Below are 17040 nucleotides of genomic sequence, written 5' to 3' on the forward strand. Positions count from 1 at the left end.
GTCCTGTATTTCTGAAACAACATTCTGAACTGGTTCCTGGTTCTGTTTTCTGCTTTCTTCTTCTCCCAAGGAACCTCCCATCTTTCTCTGCACAAAGCAGAGCTGACCCTATAGCTTTTGTAGGATCTGATGTGGGACAGTAGACTGCAATTTTGTCATTTATGGAGAAAGTAAGCCAGAATGAGCAAGAATGTTTAGGAGAATTAAGAACAGCAATGTTTTTCCATTTTCCCTTCTTCTTTTTACTTTTTCTCTAAAGCTTAGTATTATGTGAGAATCCCTACAACTTTGATGGACATTCTGTTACACCATGATAAGGTTTGAAAGAGGACATCTTCTACTGTAAAATCCTTGAACCTACTGTGTCACCCAGTCTCAATTTTGTTTTGGGCAAAATATGCAGTATGGGCAGTATTTTGGTTTAGACGTTCCCAAAGCTGTAAAATTAAAGAAATCCAATAAGTGGATGCAAAATAATCTTACAACACTTGATTTGCCATTTTATTTGTAAGGATTATTGTTAATTACAAAGTGCATCACAAGCATCACTTAATTTTTATAGAAATCACCTTATGTGATGATGAAAAATGAAAAATTCTTTGGTTTTGAAGCCTTTATTTTAGGGTCTCACCTTAAAATTTCGTCAAGGTGTTTCTTTGCTCAGCCACCCCAAGTTCATTATTTGTTATGGGAGTTACTGAAGGTTAAACTTGGTGTGAGCGTTTGAAGGATTTAAAAGCACAGCATCCTGTAGATGAAATAGAGCAATAAAAAATTACATGATTACTGAATCAATATTATAGTTTCCTGTATGCTGATTTCCTTCATTTATGGCGAAAAATGATTGTCTGTTTACTTCTTATCTTCTGCAAATATCACCCCTGTTTTTTCACCCCTCCTCTTGGCTCCTCCCTTTGAATTCCCCTGTGACAGAATCAATTGCCCCAGTCGGTATTATAAAAAGCTGAGGTTCCAGTGGAGCTCCCATTCACCCACCTTAGCCACCATGGGGCTAAGAGCGGCCAGCCTCCTCCTCCTCTGGCTGGCTCTTTCTTCTGCTAATGAAATAAAAAAAGGTAAGCTCTAGAGATTAAGTGGTAGCAGATTGCCTCCTGGAAAAGAAGAAGAGAGTTTAAAAATCGTTGTGGTGCTAGAAGGAGGCAGTGCATTTAAATAATGCTCTGGAGTTTTAGGATGTCTTAAATTGCTTAAGCTTTCAAATACTGAGGCTGCATTGCTTAGAAAAAATTGGTAGATCCTGCTTTCTTTGGTGAGATTAGTGCCTATCTCTACTGCATTGATTTCTAGTTTGATGTGCTTGGAAAATATTTTCAGTGTTGCTTTTCTTTCCATGCATTGAGTCTATACCAGGTATGACAAGAAAGGAACTCTAAGGCAAAAATGCAACTGGCAGAAAGGAACTGTAGGACTTTGAGAGGTTAATTGTTAAAGCAATGAAGGAAGTGGATGATTGTTGGAACATCATAAATTGTTCCTCAAAAATGAATATAATAACATTGAAAACAGCTTATTTCGTCATTTAGGACATTTTTAACTCTTTTGCAAAAGCTCTAACTTACTGTATTTGCTATCAAATTTGAAGGGATGGAATGGAGCACTTGTACTGAAAACTGCTTTTTAGAGGAATAGGTGATTAGTTATATTCAGTGATCAGGTTTGGGCTATTGATCTTTGTCTGCTGTGTTTTGAACTCAGCAATGGGAGGAAAGTTTTATCTTGCATTTGGTCTTCCAGCTGTAAACTCTGGGTGGATCTCTGTGCAGCCTTCCTTCAGGGGAAGGAAGTGTTCCAGCTTGGCTGGATGTATATGGTATGATTGGTACCATCAAAATACAGTAACCTAGAAGTTCTCTTAGCAGTTTTGCTTTCTCATGTTTTATGCTACAAGAAAATCTTGTGAAATGTTAAGATTCCTAAGGATGCTCAGCTTTTATGATTTGCCCCTAATCTACAGTACCTAGAGATTGATCAGATATTGTTGCTAATTTATATTTTTGTTGGTATGGATAGCAGGGAAAGGAATAAATAATCTTGATACTTCGGTATTGCAAAAACTTCTTTTTTTCCTCTCCTACCATGGCTATTTTCTGACCTATCTTCTGAAAAAATCCTGTCTTGCAGTAATAGAAATCACTACTGCTTTTAGGAAAAGAAATAATTCCCTGAAATCTTGTGCACAAGCCCTTTCATAACCTTGAGACTATTAGCCTTCCAGAGTTGGTAGTACTTTCTTGGTTTTCTCCCTGTTTTGTTTCTAGTACATGTTGCACCAGGGAAGAAGATAGTTCTTGGAAAAATTTAATACTGTGATTCAGAATAAAATAATATGCTTGGCACAGAAGCCAAGTTAGTGGTCAGTATTAAGCCTCCTCACTTGTTGCAGATAAGTTTCATCATCTCATTGAGGATTAAAGAATATACCCTGGTGTCAGAATTATTTATTAACGTCTTATTCTAATTTTGAAATTTCTGTATTTTCTGCTGACCTGGTAGATACTTGATCCCACTTGAAATCTGTGCAATCACTGCAAACATAATTGCAGATGGTTCCTACTGTAAAATGGAACACTTAGCATTTTTCACACTGGATTGTTTCTTGCACTTCTTTTCATCTCTATTTCTTTTTCATCACTAACAGGAAGGACAAGAAGCCATGGCCACTATGTCTGCAGCACTTGGGGAAACAACCATTTCAAAACTTTTGATGGAGACATCTACCAATTCCCTGGCTTTTGCGAGTATAATTTTGTTTCTGACTGCCGAGAGGCTTACAAGGAATTCTCTGTCCACATCCAGCGTGCTCTCAACAGCAATGGCCATCCTGAGATCCAGTATATTCTGGTGAAAATCAAGGATATAATGGTCTACCTCAAACCCAACCTGGTTGTGGTGGATGGGCGGATGTAAGTTCCTTTACTATAATGGTATTCAGAGAAATGTGCTGGGAAGATAAAAGCAGGATTGATTCTTTACACAACTGCCTGTGTACTATTACAGTTAATGCTTCAAAGCATTTCTACAGACAAACAAATAAGCAAAAAAGCCTTTTGAAATTAAGCACTAAAATTGCTTTGGGGAGGGGCTTTAGTACTAATTGTTATTTCTACACTGGCATAAGGGATTAATTAAATACAAGTCAGGAACAGGTTTGAGTGAATTGTTCTTCCAGTTATACAGAAAATAGTGCAGCTCATGAGCCAGATTTTTCACTAGCTTAAAATGATGTAGCTTCATTTTTTTAATGGCAACATCTTGAGTTTACCTTAGCAGATGGTCTAGCAAATCCTTGAAAAGGAAATGTATTTCTCTGGGATATTTTCCTCTTATTTTCTGACAGAAGAGAGGTAGTTTTTTTTCTGATCTTCATAAATATTTTTTAAAGATCTGACAGCCATTCCTCAGGGGGTTTTAACAGATATAACACAGGTCAAAATTCACACTAGTTTATCTGTGGTACTATGTACTTTTTCAGACTAAGCAGTGTTATTTTTCTCCTCCTATAACACTATTACACAAGAAACTAATCTGATACCATTACTGATGCTAAGTAGTGTCTTAACCTAGTCTTTCCTATGATTAGCTTATCCTTGTAGTGTGTGCCTTTATATTCTGAAGCAAGTGAGGCAACTCATGAGTTAATTAGTATGTTTTAGCACAATTGAAAAAAAGAGAATTTTTAAATTGTCATTGGAGAACTCGGTTTTGCCCAGAAATCAGCTTTTGCTCTAAAGTTTGGAAGCCACTACAATGAAAATATGTTCAAGGATTGAAAGTAACATTCAGTTTTCCAAAGATCATACTAGAATGCATCATAAAATGACAGAAAGTTACAAAACATACATTATTGGCTCAAGTTGGAAAAGCTCTTTATTGTATACTCAAGCCTTAAAAAGAACTTAATGAAAAACTAGTTAGAAATACTTTTAAAACTGTTTCTCTCAAACAGAACCATTTTTGTCTTAGATAGGCTTTTTTTTTGTCATAAAACAACATATCCCTGCCAAACTGGCTTTTACTACTTGAAGAATTTTTTTTTGGTAGAACTTAATTTTCCATATTGCTCCTGAAATAATAAATTTTCTATTGCCATGTAAAATAGCATTTCACAGTGCTGAAATGAAAACTGGAAAGTAGAAAAGTGTATGGATTAGCCTTCAGGTACCTGATCCACTGATTCATTGAATGTTCCACTATTAGAAAAAAACAGAAATATTCTGTGCTGTGATACCTAAAAGCTGAGACGGAGACGATGTCCAGCATTTTATGCTTCCCCTCAAGAAATATAATCCCTCAAGACTTCGTTGTTTATTGATGAACAATGCAGTCAAAAGCAGAAATAATGATCTCCAAGTTTGCATCTAGATGTGTAAGTCAATTGGGCAGGTTAAGAAATGCCTGAGGTAAACAGCTGTAAAAGCCCCAGTGACAGAAAATCAGAAAATAAAATTCTCCTAGTCAAGAGACTAGTTAAGAGATGTGCATACACATGCATGAATCTTGATGGATAACAATTACATTGATAAATCTGTAGAAAATTAACCAGTTATTTTGACTGGATTCCAGTTTACATTCTGTTTGAGCAGACTCTAGTTCTCTGGATTTTATAGAATAAGACGGCCTGCCACAATTCTTTTTTTGCTGAATGAAATTCAGCAGTTCAGTTTATATGTAAGACAGACACGAATTGTTATCACACAAAAATATCTATGCTCATCCCTTTGCCAATTGTCTTCTGTCACCACTAACAAGCTCAGGTCCTGTTCACTTAAAACTAAGCAACTGACTACTGAAAGAGCTACTGAATTCCTCTTAACATGCTCTTTTCAAATTGTGTTTTCAGTCCCTGTAACTGCCTGTGAATTCTGAACTCTCTCTTAAGGAAGCAGTTCCTTGCAATGGAACATAAATTTTCTCTGAAATTATTATGAGGTATTTTGGTAAAGAAATGCTGTAAATTATGTTGTAGCTCCTTTCATTGATGTAAATTATTAGTGAATGTTTGAATATCCTCTGTTAATACCACAATGATGATGATTTTTTCTTTGATTAATTTGAAGACATCTGACATTTTGGGGTTTTTTAAGTTAAAGAGCCTGAAGTGTTGGGTATTTTTTTCCTCTGATATTGCTTTGCCTTTTAAATGACTTTTTGCAATGAGTTATTGTCCCAAGTGTCAGAGAGAGAAGACTTTATGCCTCATTTAAACAAGGCACCCTGTGCAGTTAGGATGAGGTAGTCAGACTAGTTTCTCTATTCCTTGGGGTATTTGGCTTATTATAGACATTTATGTCAACCCTTATGTTTCTTAACTAATGCAAAGTCTGTGATTTTCTTCTTAGTGTGAAGACTCCGTACTACACCTCTGGTGTCCTCATTGAGAGCAATGAAATTTACACCAAGATTTATGCCAAATTAGGCTTGGTTCTGATGTGGAACCAGCAGGATGCCCTGATGGTATGTATGATCAAAGTATTTTTAATTGGCATTTCCTGGGTTTCCTGGGATATTTCTCCATCTCAGCAGGAAAGAAAAATAAAGGAGGGGAAAAAGAAAGGAAAAAAAAAATTCTTTTATGTTTTTCCTTTGTCTTTTCATTATTTAGGTGGAGCTGGACAACAAATTTAATAACCATACCTGTGGTCTCTGTGGGGATTACAATGGCATTCAAATCTACAATGAGTTCATCAAGGGAGGTGCGTCATCCCACCATACTGACGGTTATCTGTGGAGATAGGCTGACGAGCCCTGTGCATAGAAACATTACAGGAGTGCAAATTTTACTTGAGAGGCTTCTGTGATTGCTCCAGACTAAGCATTAAGTTCCAGTGTTGCTGCATTCCTGGAGTTCCTACATTCTTTTATTCTGTTCTAGATTAATATTTTTGCTCTTTACTAGCTTTCTTTTCCTATTTCCTCTTTACATTTTAAAGCACAGTTAGACATGATTTAGAGCAAGTACCTGTGTCTAACAGGCATATTTATTATCGTAGTAACTGCTTCCCTTGATCAGGAGAGTTCCAGGAATCAGGTGTTCCTTGTCAATTTTTGGGGCTCAGCAAGTTCTCTTTCTACTTTTTTCTCATAGATGCAAGCTACAATTCAATTACATATGGGAATATGCAGAAGATCAGCAAACCCAATGCCAAATGTAAAGATCCAGATGAAACGCAGGCTCTTCCAAGCTGTAATGAGCATGTAAGTATTTCTTGTGGTGAACTTCCTTGACATGGGCACATGGAGACATCCTTGCGCACCAGGGAGTTAGTTGTGAGGAGCTGGGAGGACTGTCCCTTCCAGGATACATGGTTACTTTTCCCTAGCTGTTCAAAAGACAACAATTTTTTTTTTTTTTGTAAAATAAGAAATGTCCAGAAGCTCAGATACCTGTAAATCCCTTAAACATTATTCCTCTTCCTCCTCAGCGTGACGAGTGTCAGAGGTTGCTGACTTCCCCTGCGTTTGCTGATTGTCGGCTGCGTCTTAATTTGGAAATGTACATCCAAGCCTGCATGCAGGACAAGTGTGCCTGTAATGGGAAGGACGACTCCTTCTGCCTCTGCAGCACCATCTCTGAGTATTCCCGCCAGTGCTCGCACGCAGGCGGCCGCCCAGGAGAATGGAGGACGCAGAACTTCTGCCGTAAGCAGCTACACAAATTTTACAAAGATCCAAATGTTTCATGCATGTAGCACCATGAAATTTAAATTCATTACTTCTTTACGAAGCTGTTGGGATGCATTATAAATTTCATATCGGTAGTGCTAAAAATAGTATGATCTTTCTGTTTTCTTTTTTCTATTACTTTTACTATTAAGAAATATTTTTCAGCAAATCCTGTTCCCATTAAAAAACCTGAGATTTGATGCTGCAGGATATGGGAATAATTTGAGCTATTTGAAACGAAAAGAAGTAAATATAAAAACCAGGGAAAGGAGTTCAGATTTAGATAAACATGCTTTACATGTGGAGTCTGGCTTGAGACACCACTGACTTGAAGGGAGTAGGGGGTATGATCTGTGGTTTCTCAGGAACGATGGATGTAACACTCAAGTAACTCCTGGTGTCTTTCTTATTCTTTCAGCCAAAACCTGTCCTGCTACCATGGTCTATAGAGAAAGCAGCTCACCATGCATGGATACTTGCTCACACTTGCAAATCAGCAGCCTTTGTGAGGAGCACTACATGGATGGCTGTTTCTGCCCTGAAGGCAAGTGTTATTCTAGCTGTAGCATCTGGGACAAAAGCAAGATTCCTGGCTAAGGAAGTCATACAAAAGTGCTACATTTAGTCAAATTACACCTTAGAAAAGAGTAGTGCTACTTATCATTTTCCCCCTAGAGGAAAATAACTGTAAAATTTTATAAGGAGGTAATAATTGATTAATTAATAAATTATTTTATAGTTCAAACATATTAACACAGTGACTGGTAATAGGTCTGATTTTTAATTCTCAACAAGTGAGTTTTTGATACTATATAGTAAATCATGCTTTTTAGGTTGAATAGTTCTGAGACAATGGACATCATTCACCCAGAGTGGCAGTGAGGGACAGTGAGTGAAATTCTCAGGTGAAAATCTGAACCTTAGGAAAGAAGATTATAGTGATGGTCTTATCACAAAGATTGTTCTTATATGCTTGCAATAACCTTTTTATCTGTGTAGTTATATAAATTAACAGACTTGGATTTTCAAAGCTAAATAAAAGTGCTTTCCATCTGTCATATATTACAAAAAATAGAGCCAGTATTGTTCAAAGTTTAGATAATCTCAGCCTGTGTGGCAAATTGGAGTATTTCCTCTGTGCAAATTGCTTATTTGAAAAAGAGTGTAAATAGTTAATGTTGTGTTTTATAGGAACTGTGTATGATGATATCAGTGAAAAAGGCTGCATCCCTGTTAGCCAGTGCCACTGCAAACATGGTGGAAAGGCATATGCACCTGGAGAAAGCATTTCCAAAGAATGTGAAGAATGGTAAGGATCCTGGTTGTTGTGCACCTTTCTTTGAATGATTGTAAATGGGCCTGCATTTTTCAAATTTCTACTTGGTCATAGGAGATGTTCTGAAAACTCTCTGAATTTAATGTTTATGTTGCATGTCTACAGAACAAAATTTCTGGTAAGTTTCTATGGCATATGTCAGATTCTGTGGCATATGTCAGAGGGAAAATCTCAAGGAAATGGTTAAGGATACAGTTTTAAAACACCTGGGGATAACACCTGGTTGCCAGATATACAAATACTTTCAGTGCTCTCAGCTCCTGTAATAACTACAAGCATTTTTTGTATTGTCTGTTTATAGCACCTGTAATTCAGGCAGATGGACCTGCAAAGATCTACCCTGTCCAGGCACATGCTCAGTGCAAGGAGGTTCCCATTTTACCACCTTTGATGGGAAGAAATACACCTTCCATGGAGACTGCTACTATGTGTTGGCCAAGGTATGGTGTACAGTGGGGCTGTTCTCTGTGGGCTGATGTGTGTCATCTGGGAGTTATTGTTCTATTCCACTTCCATAGAGGGGAGAAGCCGAAATGCTGGAAGTTGTACTTTCAGGAAAATTCAGTATTTAGCTGTAATAACCCTAAGGGGAAGCTGGGGACTTATTGCAATGGGTGATTAACTCAGTGAGATAGAATATTGCCAATGCTGTCATTATCCAGTGGAGTCCTTTGTATATAAGAAATCAAAGAGTCTCAGGATTAGACGTTCTTGGCCACTTCTGTAATAGCTATTTCTAAGTCTGAGGGTCAAAGTAAGGTAGAGAAAAGAGGTAGGCAGCTGTTTCATTCATTGCTAAAATATCTGGTGTCTGTTCTAGAGAATGAGGAAAACCTTGTTGAGCTAGGAAAGTTACTGTAACAGATGAATTTGCTGTGGAAATCATCTCATGAGAGTTTTAATATGACTAATGGGCATTTCTTTCCTTATGATTTTAGGGTACTGCAAATGAGAGTTATGCTCTCCTGGCAGAGCTGGCTCCCTGTGGCTCCACAGACAAACAGACCTGCTTGAAGACTGTTGTACTGTTAGTGGATAACAAAAAGAATGTAAGTGCTGTTCTGTGGATTCTTCTAGATATGTTGAAAATTAACATATTTCCCTTAATGTGGGTGAATATTTTTTCTTCTGGAATCATTATTGTGGATAAGTAAGGAACCTCAGATAGGCTGATAAACAGCTCAGGTTTCTGCCTCAAGAATTCAAAATAAACCTAAACTTAAGAAGGTATGAGATTCAAAACAATTGACATTTCCCCCTCTTTTTTCCTCTGCTCTGTGCAATATGTTTCTCACAGGATTCCAGAATGTCTGGAAGGAAGGGTACCTATTCTCCACCTCACAGTTTCTTTCTTCATTCCGATATAATTTTATAGTTCTACTTGAGTCTTTTTCAGAAGAAATCCTGTCTTTAAATGGTGATACAATCCAACCTTCTCAAATATTCACTTTAGCATTCTCTTTGTTTATGAGAATATATAGACTATCTCTATACATAATTTACATACATATATATATGATTTCCCTCACATATTTATGGACTTCCATGTCCTTGCCAATATTACTAAAATGTAAGAAAACCAAATCAAAACCCAATAGTTTTGTGTTTCTGTATGTAGAGTAGCATTTTTTGAGGAAGTTTAATAAACTGTTTTCTTACTATGTCAGAATCTTATCAACCATCACACAGAAGATGTAACACATGCTTTAATAAGGAATAAGAACTTCCTACAGTTCCTGAAGACCTAATGTTTTCTTCTACTTGTGGAAACCACAGTGCCCAATAGAAAAGAGTTTTGCATTTCATTACTGCTATGAATTCTTGCAGGAGATGTAAGAAAAACACTGAATACCAAGACAAAACCTTAGGTGTAACCTATAGAGCTGGTGCCGTGTTCACTTTTCAGACAGACTTTTCCTTTCAAAAATTTGGAGTTCTAGACAGAGTCTAAATGTGTAAAATGTCTTTGCTGTAAATCTTCTTTGTATTGGTTTGTTTTTCTCAGTCCCTGGGACCTCACTGATTCCATTTGCTGTTACACAGGTGGTGGTTTTCAGATCGGATGGCAGCGTGCTCCTGAATGAGATGACAGTGAATGTGCCTCATGTGTCAAGTAAGGGACACCGCCTTGTATGTCAAGTGTCACACACCTGACTTCTCATGTAGGGGTGTATTTTTATAGAGGCAAAAGTGGAAGAGAGGTATTTAACACTTTGCAAACATGGCTACAAGGTGTGGGCATGCCCATTTGGTTCTGATCCTAGAGACCCTTCTTTATAAGTAATCAGCTTGTTAAGTTTGTAAGCACCAGCATCATATCTAATTGGCCAGCGATTTTTAAATGAAAAAAATATTAATTTGATCCTGGTCTCAGAGATTTCATGCTGGGTGATACATGAGAATCTAATATGAAATGTTTATTTTGGCAGCCTGCGTGTATTGTTTTATTACAACAGTTCATATTTTGTTTTTCAGGCAGCTTCTCAGTATTCAAGCCATCTTCCAACTACTTTATTGTACAAACTCCTTTTGGGCTTCAGATGCAGATCCAACTGTTTCGAGTCATGCAGCTGTTTGTGACTGTAGATCAATCAGTTAAAGGAAAAATTCAAGGCAAGTGTCTATGCAAATGTGGAGCAAAGTCATGTTATTTCACAGCTGAATAGTCATGTGTTCTTTATATGAGTGGTAACTCATGCTGGTTCTGGGAGAGAAAATGGAAAGGAAATTGACTCAAGCAAACTAGAAATGTGTTTTTATTTTTTGATAATAAAATGACCTATCACTCTGTTGCCAGTACATAGGTGTTTCTTAGAATATTCCTAACTTTTGTATTTAGTTTAATTTTAAACTATCCACAAAGCCAGTTTATGGTGTATTTTGTGGCTTCAATATCATCAGAAAGCATAAAAAATATGGGTTAGAGTAGTAATCTCTTGAAGCACAGATACCTTCATGAAAACTATTCTTGAAGATGTTGAAGATTTAAACCAGGACTTCTAAAACTTCAGTATTTATAGTATGCATTAAATTGATGTGGAATAGTCAGCTATTTCTGGTGTTTGTGATCAGTTGTCCTTTTCCTTTGTCCTTTCCATATGAGAATAAGTAATGCTTATGTGAGATTTTTGCCTTGTTCTCAAATAGGTCTTTGTGGAAACTTCAATGGAATGGAAGGTGATGACTTCAGAACAACCAGCGGGCTGATTGAGGCTACAGGATCTGCCTTTGCTAACACATGGAAAGCTCAGTCCACCTGCACAGACCAGGTAGAAAAGCTGGAAGACCCCTGCAGTCTCAGCATTGAAAGTGGTAAGCACATTAATAAGTCAGATGGTTGGCTTCTGCCAGGATGAGCAGTGTCTGCTGTGTGTTACTGCAACAGGCGTGTAAAGGTTGTAGTGGGGCACTGAAGATTTTAACAAGAATGTAAAATTAATAATTAATATGTGCAAGTATGTATAGATACAAACACTTCATCAAACTGAAGTGAAAATTTAAGGGGTGATTGTAAAAGAATCCTAAGGTAGAAGACTGGGAAAACAGTCATTAATTTGTATTATCTGCAAAGACAGCTTGTATTTCCTATCATTATCTATTCTTATGTTTAATTTAGCTTTATGGTCCCCAAATGGAAAGAGCTGTCACAATTCCATGTGTACAAATTGCAAAAGTTTGATTTCAGTTTTTGATTTTATGATGGCATATCTCTGAATCAGGGCTTAGAAGTACATGTGTGGTGATTGCATGTAGTTTCTCCACTCCCCAGAATGCACACAGTTCTCTCATTTGTATTTCTGCACTGCATTTATGTGACAGCACAACTAGGCATGGCACAAGGAAGATAAGGAAACGTTATGAATTTCTCTTTTTTTTCAGCAAATTATGCTGAGCATTGGTGTTCTTTGCTGAAAAACCCAAAGGGTCCTTTTGCAAGATGTCACTCAGCTGTTGATCCTTCAGAATACTATAAGGTATTGTAATTTTGCATTCTTTTAGTACTGCATTATTTCAGATGGTTAACTGTAGACATTTATCATTGTTTGAACATTTGAGACATCAGTAACTTGTCCATAAGAGATGCTGAAGTTTTTGCATTCACTGGTTCAAGCAACATAGCAACATCCAAAGTATCTCATATGATATCCTTATGGGCTGCTGCTGAATAAAAATGTACACTTATTTTGCCTTTTTACTTTTTTGACACATGTATTGGCTTGGTTATTTGGATTGAAAAGAAGACTCAAGAGTTGCAGATGTACATAGTTTAAGTTTAGAAACATTAGTTTCTATAAAGTGGGAAGAAAAATTCCAACCATATATTTGTTGGAATGTAGCATCAAATCATTTTCATGCCAGAATGTACATGAATTCTTTTTCCCCATGCTCATCTCTGTTGAGCAGTAATGGAAGATCACCTGAGGAAAAGGAATTCTAAAATCATTGCTTATGCTTAGAAGTAAGTATGAGCTCAAAAGTTGTAAAGGTCTTTGTAGATCTGGTTAATATTTTGCCTTTATTATTCTAGTTTTTGTGGATCTCTGAATTTCTAATTAGTAACTGGGAACAAATTGTATCAATATCCTTTGAAAAATATGTTCTTATGAGGCTAAATACTTTTTAAAGGTTCAAGAGGCTTGCCTTAGGTTAGAATAAGCATCCAAATATTTTCATTTTGTATGAAATGAAGCAGCACTTTAACTCCCTGGTCTTTGTCCGTTCCTTTCATTGTTCTCTGGTCATAGGAATTAATACAAAGAACATCAGGAAAAACAGACAGAACTTTTTGTAGCAATCAAGTTGTAATTTCCCATTGATCTACTGTGGACTTATTGACTATTTTGTTCTTTTTTTTCAGAAATGTAAATATGACACCTGCCTCTGTGAAGACAATGAAGAATGTTTGTGTGCTGCCCTGTCCTCTTACTCAAGAGCCTGTGCTTTCAAAGGGGTCATACTGGGAGGCTGGAGAAAGAGTGTCTGCAGTAAGTAGTGGAACAGTAATCCCTGTGGAAATAATTAACCATGAGAAATAAGCAGGCTCTCTCTGAATTTGGTTGTCAGTGATCTATCTCACTGTTAAGGGATTTATAAATGTCTAATGGACCAAAAAGAGGCAATGCTGGTAATGTTTACTAATTCATGTTATTTTCTTCATATGTAAATTGAATTTTTTATACCTAAAAGTAGAGAGCAATATTTTTAACTTTCGTCTTCTTTCCCCAGTCTAGCTAATATAATTCCATTTACTAATGGAATCCCAGCCATCAGGGCTTTTACTGTGCATTTGCTTATCAGTGTCTTTGTTTCTGATCCTCCTTGCTTTATATCAACAGTTCAGTGTATTTGAGACTAGCAGTTTATTATATTGCGCTCTCTATTTGATTATCAGTATGTGAAACAAATAGGGCTATGAAAGTAGAAACTATTAGTAGCAGTTAAAAGTAAGTCTTCAACTGGTAAAGTTAGGTTAGTGTTACTTGTGACTTCTGATATTTTTGTGCTTTAATAAGATCTAAGGGAATGTTTTTATCACTACATTTGGCACAGCCAAAGAAACCAAAATGGAGATGTCAAGGCCAAATTACCCATCCTGCATCTTTTACTTATCAGTTTGGCTTTTCCCCTGCAGGCAGTGAAGCGTCTTCTTGCCCAGGAAATCAAGTCTTCCTTTACAACCTTACAATGTGCCAGCAAACCTGTCGCTCCCTTGCTGATGGTGAAAAGTATTGCTTGCAAGACTTTGCTCCTGTGGACGGCTGTGGCTGCCCACCCAATACATACTTGGATAACCAGGATAACTGTGTGCCCATCTCCCAGTGCCCATGTTATTACAAGGGATCATACCTGGAATCTGGGGAATATTTCACAAAAGATGGAGAACGCTGGTATGTTTTATTTTGGCTTCTTGTTTGTGGGGAAAAAGCCCTTTAAAGATTGCTTGTTAGGTGTAATGTGTTTAGATTTTTTTTGGTACTTTAATGAGTGTCTGTAATGCATTTCATGACATCTTGATGCTGAGCAAAGCATTATTCTATTGCAATGCAATTTATACATAATTGAGAAGTGCAGCTTGCTTTGGAGGTGTGAGTATTGGCCTTCATAGACAAATGTTATTCTGAAGCTGAAGTGTTAATAAGGCTTTGTTAAGCAGAATGGTGAAAGGAAGATAAAAGGCCAGCTATGTGTTATGTTTGCTTTTCTAGCAGACACAGTTTACTTGTGTTTTCCACTGGAGGAAAGTCCCCTTGATATATATTCATTGTAAAATAGGCTTTTGAAAACAACATTCATGATTCTGTTATATTTTCCCATGATCTCTGGCAACAGTCGTCAGTGCAAACTGTGAAATGCCTTCTCTCATTCAGCAGAAGAAGCATATAGGTCAACAAATTTGCAGCATATAAATTCAATAGTCATGAAAATACACTGTGTATACAAATGGAGACTTTGATTTAAATTACCATTATTATCTGTGTCATTACTATCTAATTCCTGAGTTGCCATAAAACATAGTATTAAAGATTATAATAGAGGAGCTGTCATTCCTTAAAACATAACCTTTCTGTGCATTATGCCTAACATCTTGCTACACTTTTTCTCCAACAGAAAAATTCATGCATGTGATTCAATAGAATTGGCCTTGAAATTTCAGTAGAAATTATGCAGGCTATCTTTAATAAATACTCTCAAATGTATATAAACAAGTCCTTAGACTCGAAGATATTGAGCTTGCTTTTTTTTTTAATTTCTACTTACTTCACTTTTCTAGTGTTTGCCGAAATGCAAAGATCCAGTGCACTTCAGTGAAAATAAGAATGAAAAGTAAGTGACATTCTATAAACTAAACTAGAATAAAATCCATAGTCAACCTCCCAACCCAAACCTACATCCCTTTTGAATTCTCTGTTGTTTTGCGTGTTTTTTTCTTTTTATGTAAAACAGTAACACATTTTCACTTTATTCTCTCTTCACTGAGCCCATTTTTTTCATAAGGATAGACTGAGATTTCTGTCTGAGAAACTACCACCTTTCACTAACATTTATTTTGCCTTGATTGATCTAAACCAACAATTCAGGTGAAAAAGAATGTTCTTCTAGCAAGACATACTTTGACTGCAATGCATCCTCGAAGTGGACTTCACAAACACCTCTACAGCTTAGCTGTCATACTCCTCAAACTGATCATGTATGTATTCAGGTTTTCTTTGTGCCTTGCTTTCTTTTTTCTGTATTCTTTACATGACATGGTGCTACACAGCAAATACTGTTGTAACTAGCAGTTTATTTATCTTTGGTTTAATCTACCCTTTTTTCCCCTACCATGATATTAATCTGTTGCCATTTTCACAATGGTTTCCTTCTCCTCTTTACTGTGGCTTCAGTAGAGCCATAATTTCTAAGCAGAAAAAGAATTTGAGTTCTTAGACAATCAAAAAAGAAAAGACAAACATTAGAAACCTAGAAAAAAAGAACCTTATAAAACTAATCAATATTAGACTGTATGATGTTAAATGCAGTTTTTAAAGAGTGAAGAAGTGGAATTAAGATGCAGTGCTTTGACATAAGGTAACCATTTCTCCTTATATTCCTTAGTTCCAGACAGAGTGTGTCTCAGGCTGTGTGTGCCCTGAAGGTCTATATGATGATGGCAGAGGGGGCTGTGTTGAACAAAACGATTGCCCGTGCATTCACAACAATGAGTGGTATTCTTCTGGAGACAAGATAAAAGTGGACTGCAACACCTGGTGGGTTATAAGTGAATACTCTCTTCTAGAATATATTCTATGCAATATGTTCATAGTCATATCTAGGCTTATGTACTACAGTAGCTGCAAAAGCTGGAATTATCATCCTTAATTTTCAGGAATACTTATTGCTATCTCAGAAAATACAGATTCTGCTGGCAGTATGGGGGTGGTAGTTACCTCTGCTTTCAGTGGGCATCTCTTGTTGGAAAAACTCACTCATTTTTTAAAAAAAATGCTATCAGATCTAAAGATTGTAGCTCAACAGAGTAAAAATCATGTTATAAGCTTAAAAACAGGCTTAAAAATGGAAGTTGAGGTTTGGATATTTTGTTCAGTATCACATTATATCAGGCAGTTACTTGTTTTGTTCTGCAGTTTTTAAAACCAAAACCTCTTCATGAAATCTGAAAATCCAAATTCTCTGCTCTCTTCTAGCACCTGCCAGAAAGGGGTTTGGAAATGCACTGATGACATTTGCTATGGGACTTGCATGATATATGGAAGTGGCCATTATAACACTTTTGATGGGAAATTCTATGACTTTGATGGGAGCTGTGAATATGTGGCTACTCAGGTAATGCTCATAATGAGGGCTGAAAAGGAATTTGATTGCCTTGAAAATCTACTTTCCTCTTCGGTTTTATCATTCCTAATTGCCTGTCATCATTGTTCCCAAGGGGTTCACACATTCTGCCAGGATAAATTGTGTATTTTCAGTGCAGGCAAACTGTGTGAATGTGGTTTTTTGTTTTTTTTTTTTTCAGATATAGATATCATAAATGACATGTAACAGAACTATGTTACAGTGAGAGCTAATTATAATTTGTGAAATAAATCCAAATTCTAAGCTTAGAAACTTGAACATTTTATTTAAATATATATTCCTCACTTTGTTTTATTGTCCCACTCTTTTTCCAAGGCTGAGACTGTGTAGACTGTTTATATGTATGCATGGAAGTATGCATATATGGCTATGCATCTGTAAAAAGATATGTGTGTAGGATCTCAAATTTGAAGGAGCAGTAACTATTTATACAGTGTGAAGATTTAAATGACTGCAATTCTTATGAGATTGAACTACAATGAAATAGTCTACCTAATTTTCTCATGTTCTTTTTTTTTCTTTTTCAATAGGACTTCTGCGGTGACAAAAATTCCAGCGGCTCGTTCAGTATCATCACAGAGAATGTCCCTTGTGGAACTACAGGAGTCACCTGCTCAAAGGCTATCAAAATGTTCCTAGGGGTGAGTGATGACAGTCAGTACATA

The 17040-nt window shown here is 36.6% G+C and overlaps 1 protein-coding gene across 1 annotated transcript in view; it reads left to right on the plus strand.

The window, feature by feature from the left end:
* Positions 1–1006: 1006 nt before the first annotated feature.
* MUC2 (mucin 2, oligomeric mucus/gel-forming) overlaps positions 1007–17040 on the plus strand; it is a 54792-nt gene continuing 38758 nt past the window's right edge. Inside the window, exons 1-21 of the mRNA XM_077784417.1 lie at positions 1007–1076; positions 2660–2924; positions 5361–5475; positions 5624–5714; positions 6107–6216; positions 6444–6660; positions 7103–7228; positions 7876–7993; positions 8322–8460; positions 8959–9069; positions 10064–10133; positions 10496–10633; positions 11168–11332; positions 11900–11994; positions 12879–13009; positions 13657–13908; positions 14793–14845; positions 15100–15209; positions 15617–15768; positions 16207–16345; positions 16906–17016. Of these exons, the coding sequence (XP_077640543.1) occupies positions 1007–1076; positions 2660–2924; positions 5361–5475; positions 5624–5714; positions 6107–6216; positions 6444–6660; positions 7103–7228; positions 7876–7993; positions 8322–8460; positions 8959–9069; positions 10064–10133; positions 10496–10633; positions 11168–11332; positions 11900–11994; positions 12879–13009; positions 13657–13908; positions 14793–14845; positions 15100–15209; positions 15617–15768; positions 16207–16345; positions 16906–17016 (2778 nt within the window). The remainder of the gene's footprint in view (positions 1077–2659; positions 2925–5360; positions 5476–5623; positions 5715–6106; positions 6217–6443; positions 6661–7102; positions 7229–7875; positions 7994–8321; positions 8461–8958; positions 9070–10063; positions 10134–10495; positions 10634–11167; positions 11333–11899; positions 11995–12878; positions 13010–13656; positions 13909–14792; positions 14846–15099; positions 15210–15616; positions 15769–16206; positions 16346–16905; positions 17017–17040) is intronic.

The sequence above is a fragment of the Lonchura striata genome, chromosome 6, assembly GCF_046129695.1.
Source record: "Lonchura striata isolate bLonStr1 chromosome 6, bLonStr1.mat, whole genome shotgun sequence".
Lineage (NCBI taxonomy): Eukaryota > Metazoa > Chordata > Aves > Passeriformes > Estrildidae > Lonchura > Lonchura striata.